Source organism: Canis lupus, chromosome 5 (assembly GCF_048164855.1).
Source record: "Canis lupus baileyi chromosome 5, mCanLup2.hap1, whole genome shotgun sequence".
Lineage (NCBI taxonomy): Eukaryota > Metazoa > Chordata > Mammalia > Carnivora > Canidae > Canis > Canis lupus.
Genome location: NC_132842.1, coordinates 34,408,506 through 34,422,790, shown reverse-complemented (window position 1 = coordinate 34,422,790; position 14,285 = coordinate 34,408,506). Strand labels below are relative to the sequence as shown.

General features: G+C 65.7%; 1 protein-coding gene across 2 annotated transcripts in view; it reads right to left on the bottom strand.

Moving 5' to 3' along the window:
* Positions 1-14,285, bottom strand: part of ADARB2 (adenosine deaminase RNA specific B2 (inactive)) — a 338,143-nt gene that overhangs the window by 35,131 nt on the left and 288,727 nt on the right. For both annotated transcript variants that reach the window (XM_072825953.1, XM_072825952.1), the window contains one exon: positions 3,641-3,755. In XM_072825953.1, coding sequence (XP_072682054.1) covers positions 3,641-3,755 — 115 coding nt within the window. The remainder of the gene's footprint in view (positions 1-3,640; positions 3,756-14,285) is intronic.

Sequence of the window (14,285 nt, the reverse complement as noted above, 5' to 3'; positions counted from 1 at the left end):
GGAAACACCAGGATTTCTTAACAAAGAAGACAGAGCCATTGCTCGGCAACTTGGCTAAACCACGTCCAGGTTTCCCGATTAGGAGGGCAGAGCGAGTGATACGGTGCTTCCCCTCCCATGGGATCCACAGGCGGGAAGGATTCCGGGGGCCGTGGGGGGACGGGGTGAAACCCCAGCACCGTGTGGAGGAGCTGCCCCGAGGGAGCAGCCGCCCACAGGTGGGCTCGGAGAAGGTGGGCGCGGAGCCAGCAGGCACCTGGGGGGCCTCACCAGGTGACCTTTGGCGCTGGCCCCGGCCACCCAGGTCAGGAGGCTCGTGCTCAGAGGAGCCCCTGCCTTCCGCGGGGGAAAGAGACACAGTTTCAGGGGAAACTGGAGCCTTGTTCTCACAGGTGTGACTATTCAGACACAAGCCACGAGCAGAATAACAGAGAAAGACTGACAATAAACAGAGCGGGTCAGATCACAGGGAGCAGAGTCTGAGGACAGAGAAGGCTCGGGCATCAGCTGGCGAGTGTCTCCGGGGCCCTGTGAGGAGCGTCACATCTGTAGAACAAGAGGAAGGACGTCTTGAGTGATACAGGGACTGGCGGAGACTAGGACGCAGCATGCAGCGGGGTCGAGGAGCGGTCAGGGAAGTGCTCGGGGCCTCCAAGCACACAGGGTGGACGGCGCCTGGAAACCTAAGAGACCGAGGATCCGGTCGGAATACGGAAAATTCGACCAAGAAAAGGGGGGAAAAGGAAGCAATTCATCAAAGAAATTAGAGGAAGTACAGGAATCGACAGCTTCAGTAAATCAGGGCAGGTGCGTGGCTCGCGCCTATTCACATTCTTGGGAAATGACCAAACATGCAGTTTACAGGAAGGGCCGCCGCCCCGCGGGCAGGGACGCCAGCCGGTGTCTCCAGGTAGACGCGCCGTGTAGGAGACGATAGCAACATCCCCTTCAAAGACGCGGGGGAGATCGCGGTGGCGCAGGATCGTCCCCAAGCCGAGCTGCTCCGGTGGCCGAGAGCGGGCGGGCGCGGCACGTGAGTGAGTGCGCCAGGTTTCTGCCCCCACGTGATTCGCAGGGAGTTTTGACGGGTGTTTGTTGGGGCTGGAGAAGGGAGAAGAGCGAGGTGAGGCTGGTGCCAGGGCGGCGGGGGCTGGGGAGGGCATGGGGTGCGTCACCCAGCCCATGTGCCAAAGGCGTGTCCTTCTTTTCAGCGAAAGAAAAGAAAATTGAGCATCGGGAAAACACGCGCGCGCTGGCCCAGAAGCTGTCCACGGTCTGGGGTCAGCCCTGCGTGCAGGTGGCTTCGGGCAGGTGCTGGCGCAGGGGGATATACCAGCCGGGCCGCTCACAGCCCGTGACCCCACGACCCCCTGCCCGGGGGCCCTGCCGTGTGCTGACCGCGTGTGGCCGTAGTGGGTGCCACGTTCGGGTCCACCCGACCGACCGTGGAGGGCTTTGGTGTGGCCTGGGGGCGGGGGCTGCGGGTGTGGCTCTGATGGGACAGGGGAGCCGGGGGCTCCGTGGCAGCGTGGCCTGCAGGGGCGCCCCTCAGCCTGATGGCGGAAGCCGGGACCGCGCGTCACTGAAACCAACGTCACACGTACGAGGATGAGAAATCACCACATGTCAGATGTTGGCAGCGCACACCAGCAGCCCTCGGGGGGAACGGGGCCACAGAAGGCAGCCGGGTCTGCGGGGGCCACGCACGCCTGCCCCGCAGCCGACAGCCTTAGACCTGATGCCGCGCTTGCCAGCTTTGTCGCGACGCGACCGGGGACCGGGACCCGCTCCTCTTCCCGCAGCGCGTGTGCTCAGCACCCGGACTCCAGGTGAGGTCACGTGTCACACCAGCTTCACACAGTGGGTTTTAGAGCTATTTCTCCCGGGGGTTTGCACCCATCTGCCTGCCTCTTGGGAGTTGGTGCCGCCGCTGAACCTCCTCTTATACTGGGAAGGCGATGTTCGGCAGCTCGTCCTTCAGCGCTCGCGTCGCTGGCAGGGGGCGGACCCGCTCAGCCTCGGCCGCGGTGGGCTGTGTGCTCACTGGCCACGCAGCGCCGTCCCCGAGTCCCTGCAAAATGTTGCTGTGCTCCAAGGGGATCTAAGAGCGGCCCCGGGACTTCCCAGCATTGAATTTTCCAGAAAACTCAGAGGGTACTGGACGGTCCTCTCCAGGCTGGGAAATCTACCCGGCAGGTCACAGCGACCTGAGACCTACACATGGGGGGTCGGGAATGGGGTCGACTGCAGGGGGCTCGGGGCCTCCCGTAGCTCCTCCCTCCTTCCTTCCTCCTTCTCTCCCCTCCCGTCCCCTCCCCTCCCGCCCCGAGTTGCCAACAGGCCGAGGGACCTGAGGTCACCAGTTGCGGGAAGAGCTGGGGTTCAGCCCCGGGCAGCAGTTCCTGGCCTGCGCCTCCCCTCATTGCCCCCAGGCTACATCCTGGGTGGGGCCGCGTGTTTCCTCGTCACCCCACTGGGTGTGTAGAACGGTGCCCGCATGCAGATGCGTGTGACCAGCGGCTGCCGGAGGGAGGAAAGCCCCGTCCAGGGGAGGGGTCTTAACGGAGGTGGACCCCAGTGCTCAGTTTGGAATATTTGGCTTCCGACCAGGAGGCGGTGTCTGGGCTCCCGTGGGGGGCGCTGGGCTTGGCGGGCGCACACAGTGCTGTCCCTGGGGGAACTGAGTGGCTTTGCCTCGGCGCATCGTCCTCCTAAAGTCGCTGGTCCCTGTCCCAGCACTTCACGCGCCTTATTCCACTCAGCACGTTAGGGCAGCGGAGGCACTTCTATCTCTGTTTTGCTCAGAGGCCGGCAATGGAAAGGTCGAGTGATGTACGCCCTTGTGCCAAGGCCCCGGGGTCTCGCGTCCTGCGTGCAGCGGGACCCGAGGAGCCCTCGGGGTGGAAGGACGGGGATGGTGGGCCCACTATCTGCTTTCCCACTGCCTGTCCACATGAGTACGGGTCCTCCTGTAGATGGTGTCTCGCGTGGAAGTCAACCCAGAGGCAGTTATTTCTGCAGCCTCGTTTGGGGTCGGCCGTCACCAACCCTGCAAGCGGAGGCGGTAGGATTCGAAGCACCAGCCAGTTAGTTACCACCCATAGATGTTCTCACCACAACTGCAGGACACGAGCCATCGTGTCTCCCGCCCCGGCGGTCCGAGGCCACCACCTTGCCCTCCTGTCCTGACGCTCGTGGGGCATAGGGTCCCACGGCCGCGAACCGTCCAGCAGGAAGGAGGGCACCCCGTCTCTTTGCACCGCCGCAGTCGGTGTCCTCAGGGCAGGGGACCTGCCGCAGGGAGGCTGCGGCGGGAAAGCCTCGTCAGCCACCCGCCTGGGGCGCCCTGTCGGTGGCCGGCCTCGGGCTCCAGCCATAGCAGCACCCACAGCCGCGGCGCTCCGACCCTGAGGTGGGGCCTAACGGGAAAGGCCCCGGCAGGGCCCACACGTGGCCTCTGGGCGGGCGGCGGGCGCTTGGGCGCAGCCGTGACCGGGGGCCACAGCCCCCAGTGGGTCCTGGTGCCGCGTGTCCTCTCACGTCCTCATGGGGAAGACAGGCGCCTGGTCCCCAAGGTCAGGCAAACACGAGGTGTGCGTTGCGGCAGGTGGGATCCCACCGGGGGAACGGGAGGCGTTACCTGTGGTCATGACGATTCCTGCCAGGGCCTTGTGGCGGGCGTGCGCGGACGCCAGGCCCACGGTCAGCTCGCGGAACTTCTGCGTGACCAGCTGGGACACGGAGTCTGCGAATTCCTGAAAGACACAAGCACCAGGCCTGTTTGACGGCTGAGCGGTGGCGTCCGGGCCTCCCGCCCTCCACACCGCGTCCCAGGCGCCCCCGCCTGCGCTGGGCCGACGCCCCAGGGCCTTGGGACAAGCAGAGGGTGTGCAGAAGCGGCAGCAGGCCCTGGTTCTGAGGGGCCCCGCCTGGCCCCGCGCCTGAGCACGGCCACTGTCCCGCCTGTTGGGGGGCCCGCCTGCGCTCCCATGGGGGGGGCGCTCGACCCAAAGACGCCTGGGGGCCGGGCGGGGTCCAGCGCGTAGACGCCCACCGCCTCGGGTGCCTCCTGGCCGAGCTGCTCCCCGTGCCCACCCCACGGTCTCCCCCATCGGGTTTCTGCACACGTGCACATGCACACACGTGTGCGCTCAGAGACACGCACACACAGGCACACACGTGCACTCGCAGAGACGTGCAAGCACACGTGTGCTCAGAGGTACACGTCTATGTGCACACAGTGCAGCCAGAGACAATGCACGTGTGCAGGTCCCCACACACTCATGAGCTGCATACACACAGGTGCACATGTGTGCCCACATCACGGTACACCCCCCCACACTCGTGCACACATACATTCAGGAGGTGCACACACACACACACACACACACCCGCAAGTTGTCGGAATCCCACTTGTTGGGTTTTCCTCGTGTGGCCCGTGTCCCTCTTAGAACAGCTCATCTACGACGAGGCCCATGGCTGTGGTTTTCGTCTCCCCCTCCCTCCCATGCGGCCCCCCAGGAGGATGTGTCGCTTCTCTGCTGTGGGAGGCAGGCAGTGGCGGTGCCCGCGGGCAGTGGACACAGAGGGCTCTGCTGTGAGTCGTGTGGGCCCATTTTCCTGATTTATAAGGTGATTCTCCTCATTCCCGCCCGACGGTGCCTTCGTGAGCACCATGAACGTGTTACACGTGTGGCTTGCCGCCCCCTGCACGTGAGTGCTCAGGAAGGTGCCCCTTCTCTCCTTGTGATTATTACTATCATTTCCCTGGTGGCCAGAGACCAGCCACCTCTGGGTGGTTATCCCGGGCGAGGGGACATGGCCCGTCTCCGGGTGGCGTGCAGCTCCACCTGCCACCGGGTGTCGGACGCGGTGCTACAGGTAAGAACAGGTCTCAACACAGGAGCCAAAGAGCAAGAAAGGAGACAGTTTTATAAAAATCCCGCTTGCAGGCGGTCAACACGTTCACGTGGCAGCAGGCCTGCCTCCCACACCAGAAGCCCGCCCGGGACAGCATCGGGGCATGCGCTCTGTGGGCCGGCGCCCTACAGCCGGGACCCCCAGGCCCCGCAGGGGGTGCAGACCCCCGCTCGGCCGCAGAGGGTCGCTGCCGTGGGTGAGGTGCTGCCCCTCCGCTGGGAGCTGTGGAGCCAGCCCCGGGCCTGGAGCCGTCCTGACCTTTGTGACCTGGGCGCCGAGGTCCGGGGGGGACCGGACATGTGTCCCAGGCACATGGCGTGGGGGCCGCCGTGACCGGAACCAGGGACCACAGGCGGGGTGGCTCGGAGCCACTGACTCTGTCCCCTCCCGGCCTGGGGACAGCAGCTGAGGGCAAGGTGCCGCAGGCTGCTCTCCCCCGAGGCTGCGGGTGCGTCCGTCCCTGCCTCCTCCAGCGTGTCTGTCTGTCCCTGCCTCGTGCGAGGATGCCCAGCCCTGGATTCTGGGCCACCCCCAGCTCAGCTCTTCACAGACGCAGGCGCAGGACACGGGAGGGACACCGGGAGGACGTGGGGAGGGCACAGGGGGACACATGGGGAGGACACAGAGAGGACGCGGGGGGCACAGAGGTCACGGGTAGGGCACAGGGAGGACCCCGTCGGCTCCTCCGACAACAGGTTAAGTAGCGGTAGGACCACGGATGGCGCCCCCAGGTGTGACCGTCAGGAGCAGCAGGACCAATTCCGTGCGTCACTGCCGGTGGGGACAAGCGCCTCTTGGCCCCCGTCCCCGCCCCTGTCCCCGCCCAGGGGATCTGCTGGGTGCGCTGGAGCCCGGAGCCTGTGTCTCGGTCTCTCTCCGTGTGTGAGGGGGGTCACGGTGCGCGTGTCCTCCGACGTCTCTGCTCCGCGTCGCACCCTCTAGCTCCCTCGGCGCCGCCGCCAGCGGCCAGGTGTCCATCTTCGTGCTGAGCCGTAGCCGGTGGCCGAGGGGCTCGTGGGTGGGCGCTGGGCTGCCCCCCTCCGTGGGCGCCGTGGACTCGGCGGCTATAACGTTGGGGCCGCCCCGGAGATCGCGTTCTCCTCTCCTTTGGAGAACACGAGAGTTTGCGGGCAGGGGCGGCTCCACTCTGACCTCCCGGCCCCCAGCGCTCCCGCCGCAGGGCCCGGGGCCTCCCGTGTCTCCGCGGCCTCGCGACACCCGAGCTCTCCCGACGGGCGAGGCGGGACCGCACCGTGGTTGTGACGTGTGTGTCGCTGACGGCCCGTGGTGTCGAGCATCTGTCACCTGCCCGTGCACTGTCTGGGTCTTGTCTTTGGAAAAAAACATGTATCCAGGCGCTCTGCCCGTGCTAACTGGATTGTTTGTTTTCTGTCTTTCATTTTTGGTGCTGATTTGTACGCGTCTTCACGAGTCTTGGATGTTAGTGCCTTGCAGGACGTGTCATGTGCCGGGGTCGTCTCCCGCCCAGCCTTCGCCCGCCACGCGGCCGCTGGCTTCCGCCTGCAGGTGCGGCTCGGACCCTGGGCTGCATGCTGCGCCGAGCAGGCCCTTGTGGCTGTGAGTGTCCCCTCCTTGACGCCGCCGGGTGTCCAAGGCGGAGGCATCTCTGCTCCGTGGGGACAGGCCCCAGAGGGCGGCGTCCCAGCGGCTGGTGATAACATAAAGTGCTCAGAAAAGCAGCTCCAGCGTCCGTTCCACGGAGGCGCAGACCTGCTGCCCCGTGTGCGGCACCCGCGTGTCCTGCTCGACCCCACGGAGAAGCCGCTGCCAATGCTGCAGGCTGTGCACGGGGGCCGGGCCGGGGGCCGGGGTGGGCGAGGCCGCTTCCCTCGCTGTGGCCCCGGGTTCCCACCAGCTCCGCAGGCTGGTGTCAGCGCGGGTGCAGGTGGACGGCGGGCTGCCCCCCGAGGTCCTCCCGAAGGACGTGCCCCCCCACGGCCTCGCCTGACCCCAAGCGCTGCATGCAGGCCCTTCTCCAAACGCAGCCACCCCGCGGTGCGGTTACAACACGGGGACCTGGGGGGACAAACGTCCCGCCCACAGACCTGTGACACGTGCTGTGGTCTCAGTGACCTTCCTGGTAGTGGTGTCACGCGTGAGTCTGGCTGTTGGAGAGTGAGGGGCCCCTCGTCTCCTGTCCCGTGTCCCCTTGCTGCAGACCCCGGGGCTGGAGCCGCCACGGAGGGGCCGGGCGCCCTGCTGCCCACCCACCGCCAGCCCTGAGCGGTCACGGGCTCTGAGGATGTGGGGTTTCAGCAACGGCTCTGCTGACCCCGGTGGCAAGAACGCGGGGAATTTGTCATAAAAAGGCGAGTAGGTCCTGACACGTCACAGAAGAGCAAGGAGTGCGCAGAGCACCATGCCGCACAGCGGACCCAGCAGGCAGCATCCATCCAGGGGAGCCACCTGTAGCCCGGGCACCTGTTGGGGCTCTGGGGGGCGCCGGGGGGTTTAGAGGCTCTGGGGGGCTCTGGGGGATTCTGGGGGCTCTCATAGGCTCTTCGGGCCTCTGGGGCTTCTGGGGCCTCTGGGGGGCTCTGGGGCCTCTGGGAGGCTCTGGGGGCTCTTGGGGGCTCTTGGGGGATCTGGGGCCTCTGGGGGGCTCTGGGGCCTCTGAGGGGACTCTGGGGGCTCTGGGTGGCTCTTGGAGGCTCTGGGGCCTCTGGGGGGCTCTGGGGTCTCTGGGGGCCTCTGGGGGGGCTCTGGGAGCTGCAGGCCTGACTGCGTGGGTCGGCCACTGTGCGCAGTTCCGTTGCTGCTTAAGAACATCTGTCGGACGTGCAGCGGTTCTGGGCGTCCCTGGAGGAACGTGTAGGGTCCGGGGGCCCATGAGACGGGTCATCAGGCGCCGGCCGCTTGCCCGGGTTGCGGGTGCTCTGCTGTGGTGGGGGGCAGACAGGTGGCTCCGGGGCAGGGAGGGCTAGTGGGGTGCGCTGGCTCCCTGACCCGCGCCAGCCTGGACCCCCTGCCCCTGCCCCCCACCGGGGCCGCCGCGACCTCCTCGACGCCTCTGCCCAGCGCTTTCCCATTCACGTCTGGCAGGAAGGGCGGAGAGGTCTTGCGCTCTGCTCCCTGGGGTGGCGGCTCTGCCCACTGAAGCGAGGACAAGGGCCTGGCATGCTGTTCAGGCCCACCTGGGACACGGAACCCATGTGGCAACCATCGGGGCCGTGTGGACGTGCCTGGAGCCGTGACCCTCGCTGACCTGGCTGTGGGGCTGGAAGGAAGAGAATCGGAGGGCACTACCGGCCGGTCCTTGCACGGATCGGAGCCCCGAGGAGTGGACGTGCGTGGCCGTGGGGGCCGGAGGAGCCTGCCCGGCCAGCCGCCCTTGCCCGCCCGCCGCTACCTCGGGGGCTTGGTGGTTAGCGAGCGGCACCCAAGCCTGCAGCTGCCGGCGGGGCTCGCGGGGCGGGTGCACGTGGATGACATGGTTGATTGCGGGGGCTCCACGCCGGGCGCAAGTGTGGGGTCCGCACCGGGAGGTGCATCCTCGCTGCCTAACTTAACGCCAGGCATTTTTTATGTTTTAATCACTTGGGACTGAACACGCAGTCACTTCTGGTTGCTGCAAACCTGCCTGGCACTTGGTTTATGGCAGAAGCTGCTAAGGTGCCTAGAAGCAGCTCGCGTCACGGATTCTTTCTATAAATGCAGATCCCGGGGTCCGCCTGGGGCCACGGGACACACGGCACATGGACTGCTACACGCCACTCGAGCATTTTCGTCCCTCGTGGGTCAGGCCACAGTGTAGTGTCGCGTCCTAAATCAGTGAAGTTAATTAACATTTCCCCGACCGCGAGCACACAGGCCCTCCCTGCGACTCCCAGCCGCAGCCTCGCGTCCCTGGGCTGGTGCCACGTCCATGCCGCCACCTCCCGCTTGAGTCACACGAGCGTCACAGGCGGTGGCCGCCCCGTCCGCCCTCCACGGGGTTCCCAGTCCTCCTGCGGGCCCAGGGCTCCTCAAGCCGGGTCCTTGCCCCGCTCATCCTCCGAGGGCAGCTTTTCTTTGTCTTCCATGTGTCACCAAGTGCAGCCCCGTGGACAAGGGGCCAGGAGGGCCCCTGACGTGATGGTCGTGGTGACGGCAGCTGGGGCTGCGCTGAGGTCGCTCCTCACACACTGTGAACGGGGACAGCGGATGGGAGTCAGCCATCAGCAAGCCGCCCGCGCCTAAGGGGCCGTCAGCGCTCTGTCTGCTGGTTTTGTTAACGATCATGTGAATTCATGATCGTGTAGATGGCCCACGATGGGCATCCTCTGTGGAGCTGGCCGGGTGAGGGCGTGGTCCTCCATGTGGGTCGGGTGCAGTATAGACGGCCCACGATGCGCGTCCTCTGTGGGGCTGGCGGGGGGCGGGTGTGGTCCTCCATGTGGGTCGGGTGCAGTGTAGACGGCCCACGATGCATGTCCTCCATGGGGCTGGCCAGGGGGGAGCGGGGATCTGCAGGAGGGAGGTGGAGGCAGGAGCAGCTGCCAGGCTGAGGGTGCCCAGGGCTGTGACCATGAGGGGAGGACCCCTCATGTCCGCGGAGCCCCCTGCGGTCCTTGCAGCCCCGTCCCGGGCCGGGGGTGGGGGTCCTGGTGGTGAGGGTAGTGGTGGTGGCCTTGCAGAGGTCCCTGTGGTCTGGGTGGGGCCGCGAGGCTGCGCCCCATCCCGCGTGGAAGCCGGCTTGGCAAGAGGAAGCCCCGCACAGAGCGGCTCTCAAGACCCTCACCCCAAGACTCGGGAGAAACGGACGGACGTCGCTCGCAGCATCAGCCCTTCACTGACCAGGAAATAGCGGCGTCGGCTGTACCGCTCCTGGTGACCGAGAAGGCGCCCGCGGGGGCCCTCACAGCAGCGGGGGGCGTGTCCTTCGGGGCGGGCCCAGCCTCCCGGGACATGGGGCTCGTCCTGGCAGCCGCCCGGGGCTCCGACGTGCCCGGATCTGCCGTGGGCAGCGCGGGGGCCGTTCATGCACGACGAGTGCAGTGGAAATGGTCGGGGGAGAGGACGTGGCCTCTGGCTGAGAGCGACCATAGGGTGCTTCCGGCCCCAAAGGGTTAGTGGGGAAGGCGGCCCCGTGGTGGTGACCGCGCGTCGCTGTGGGACACGCGCTTCGGCTTTGGCCGGAGGTTGCCGCGCCGCCCGTTGGCCCCAGGTACCGTGGCGAATCACCAGCGTTATCCCAACAGGAAAAATAAACTCTGAGCGGGAACACCGGAAGACTCACACTGCACTCGTTTCCAACGCTAATATTTTGAATGCCATAAATAAATAAAATGTGTTCAAGTTTGCAACAGCAGTCCTCAGGGTAAAATTGACATTTAGCCAAAGTGGGAAGGATATTAAAATCGATAGATTATGAAAGAGAAAAAGCCTCCAGTAAATATTTTCTCGTTGAAATCCCGTCTTTAGGTTTATGATGCTGAGATACCGGAAAGGTTAGATTTGCATATGGGTGGGGCCGGCCCGGATCTGGGAGCTCAGGGCGCCACCCGCCCCCCCCGGGGTCCCTTCGTGCCTGCGGGGTGGCCCCCCGCATGGTAAGTTTGGGGCGCGCTGGGCAGGTGGCCGCCCCCAGGGGTCGTGGCCGGCTGGGCCCCCCTCCGGAACCGGGCAGCGCAAGGGCGGCTCCCAGCGGCCCCGAGAGACCCTGCTGAGTGGCTCCGTGCCCGCGGCCCTTTGCGTGTCCGTGGAAGGCGCACCTCGAGGTCCCGTCGTGATTCCGGGTTTGCTGACGATGGCCATCAAGCCTCATTAATTTCCAGGCCCAACTCCGTAACTCAGATGCATAGACTCTTCAGTTCTTCTCTACCTCGAATCATGCAGGGGCCCTAACAGACCTGAAGGAAGTCACGGCAGATGAGGATGTCCCGACTGGGCCCCCGGGGCAGAAGAGGCCTGAGCCTGGAGTCCCCGAGGTGGGCCACCTCCGCCCCTCGGAGGTGTGGCATCCCTGTGTGTGGCGTGGCGTCCGGGCGACCCGACGGCCTGGTTCCGATTCTCCAGCGGGGACCTGGGTGATATGCTTTCCCCTGGGGGACGCCTGCTGTGTCTCCAGAAGCAGTGGTGCTCGGGCAGCCAGGGGCCACGGCCAGAGGAGGAAACCAAGGCCAGGAGGCGCTGCCGTGGGTCAGCGCTTCCGTCGTCCACGGGCCACAGGGACAAGCCAGGTGAGGGGCCGTGCTGGGGCCCGGGAGCCGCGGGGCCTGACCAGCGCCCTGGGAGGACTCTGCGCACGCAGCCCCCAGTCCCAGTGCCAGGCTGGCAGCACGTGGCCCCTCCAGCCCCTCCTGTGGCTGGGGTCCCCTCCCGGGGGCGGCAGCAGGACACGGCGTGGGCCCCAAGGCCAGGACGTCCTGCTGTCTGGCAGCTTGCGTCTTCCAAGCATGGCCGTGCCGGCGTCGCCTGTCCTGCGAGCTCGTCTGGCCGCTAACCCCCGCGTGCCTCCTCTGCGTCCTCCCCTGGACACCGTCCCAGCGGACACGTGACCTGCGCCCGGTCCCCGGGGTGCTCCCTCCTGGAACCCAGCCAGGAGGAATCCCGAGAGGGGCCCCCAGGCCACAGCCAGCACCACCCTGTGTCCCCCGGGCGCCCCCAGGGAGGGAACCTCAGGCCCAGAAGCAGAGGAGCACCATCCCCGCCGAGCCCTGCCTGCACGGTAGGTGCGGGAGCCCAACAAAAGCCTGGCTTGCGAAGCTGCTGTGTGGCGGCGTGGCTCGTTAGGCTGCGGTGAAGGACGCAGACAGGGCAGGCCGGTAGACACCATGCATGGACCACAGGGCCCTTGGCCGGGGCTCAGGGTGGATGCTGGAGTCGTCCTGGCCCAGACTCAGACCCTGGGGTTGCTGCTGGACCGTGGCCCGACTCTGAAAGTGACGTAGGCCTCGGTGTCCTCTTCTCTGAACGTGGAGTTGTGCCGACGGCCCGGGGTTATCCCAGGTGGGACCGAGCGGGGAGGCGATGCCTCCATGTGGGTCAGGGGGCCACCCGTGGGTGACGCGGCTCTTGCCCAGACATGTGCAAGACAGAGTTTCTTAGAAACCACAGAGGAACGCTTGTCACTTCCTTGCACGAAATGAACGTTTTGTTGGCAACCAGCCGCGTGAGGGACCCACTGGGCACAGCCGAGGACGCACGGAGGTGGAACCTCGTGGAATCCGGAGTCAACCCCGACGGCGCTGAGGCCCGTCCTGCCGGCTGCGTTCCCGGCACCCTGGCCCCCCAAGCCCGGCCCCGCTGTAGCACGGCTCCTGGAGGCTGCGCTTGGCCTGCTGTCGCCCCCGCACGGACCCAGAGCCTGGGGAGAGCGTACACGCGTGTCACCCCGTCCAGCGAAAACGTCAGTCAGTTCTGGGCCGAGCTGAGCTCTTTACTTGATCTTTCCTCAGCTTTAAAGTTGTGACACTCTTTCACTCGGGAGACAGTGTCCTTGGCAACAGCGTGTTTGAACGTCCCATGTTGTCTGGAGCCGCGTGGCCCCGTGCTGTGGGCTACCCGTCTGCTCACGGTCCCCTGACTTTGGCCCCTTCTGTCTGACTTCACCCGCGGGCCACATTACTGTGTGACTGTTGGCACGAGCGTCACCCCGACGGCCCGGATGCCGGGGGACGACCCCTCCTCACTCCCCTTGGCAACCGCAGCGTCAGCACGTGCACCGTGTGCCCCAATCGAGGTGTGTGTTTGCCTCGGGGGCTTGGGCCAGCGCACCTGGCTCCCGAGGCGCCCCCAAAGGTGGGCAGGAACGGAACTGGAGCTGTCACCAGGGAGCGCTCACCCCGGAGGAGCCATGGTGCACACGGCGTGCGCAGCACTTCCACACTCACTGCTACACCCATCCCCTGGGGGAAAGAATAAACCAGAACTCATTGAGCAAGACCCTGATGAGGTACAGAGACGAGGAAGACAAGGTCCTCGGTGTGAAGAGGCCCAGCATATGACGCAGGAAACAGAACCCCGGTGATGGACGGAAGCCGCCGTTTCTCAAGGACGCGCCACGTGCAGCTGCTAAGCGCCCGGCGCGCCGTTTCCCTTACTGGACGTTACTGTCCTGGGGGCGTTTGCGTATCACCCTGCTTTACAGAGTGGCAAGCTCAGGCCGAGACAAGGCCACCTCCCTGCCCGGAGCACGGGGCTCCCGGGCACGCTCCTGCGGTCGGACCCCGGGGCCCATCTGCCTCCGGGGAGCCGGCGGGGCGCAGAGCCCATGAAGGCCGGGCTGCATGGCTTGCGTTCTCAGACCAAACTGAGCACCTGAGCCTGACGAATGCAGACCCAGCCACGGAGGCGGGAGGCAGGGAATGTGGAAGGTTTTTTTAAAGATTTTATTTATTCGTATATGAGAGACACAGAGAGAGGCAGAGACACAGGCAGAGGGAGAAGCAGGCTCCATCCCTGCAGGGAGCCCAACGTGGGACTCGATCCCAGGACCCCGGGGTCACGCCCTGAGCTGAAGGCAGAGGCTCAACCCCTGAGCCCCCAAGTGCCCCACACATATTTGGGTTTTATGAGTGTCTTCACTGTAGGAGTTTAGGGAGCAAATGACCCCTGGTAATTGGAGGAGGACTTCGCAGGGGACAGGAAGCCACCTGGGGCTGCGTACAGGCCCGCAGATCCCTCAAGGACCACCGAGTCAGAATGTCAGGCCACATGGCCCACTCTGGCGTTGTCTGCAGGCTGCTCAGGGATTGGTAAGTGCAACGAACCAACAGCGATGTGTCGTCTCGTTGGCCGAGCTCCTTGAGCTTCCCCTGAGCTGTGCTCAACCAACCCTGCCGTCTGGGCCTCCATGTTCCTCCCCACATCACTCAATCTCCTCAAGACCAGAAGCCCCCGCTCTCCATACCTGATACCCGACCCAGGTCCTCGTCCCCAGCTCCCCCAGGTGACGCCTGACCATCTGGCCCGTCCTCAGCGAGGGTCCTGTTGGTCAGTTTAGCCAGGACCGCCTTCACCCCCGATGTTTCCTCTCTGTGATTTCCATGCGCTGACCCCGCCTGCTCCATGGCTGTAACCCCCACTTCCCATGCTGCATTCGCTCCTGCCGCAATGGCCCCTCACCTGCCAGGATCGTGTGACACATGGAGCCGGCCTGCGGGTCAGCAGTCAGGAGACACAGCTGGGCTGGCGTGGGCCAGGCCCTCCACCTCTCCTGGGGTTAGGAACGGGCCACCTCTCCCTGCAAGAGCAGGGGCGTGTGCCACGAGACATTAGCCCATCTTACCATGTGGTCGTCTCGGGCCCCCACGCGGCTGCCCGTTCCCTCTCGCCAGCTCTGTGCCTCCCCTCCCATCTCCCCCGTTGGCTTCTGCAGGCCTCACCCCACTCGGTGCCACACAGTGACCCCCGCCAAATTC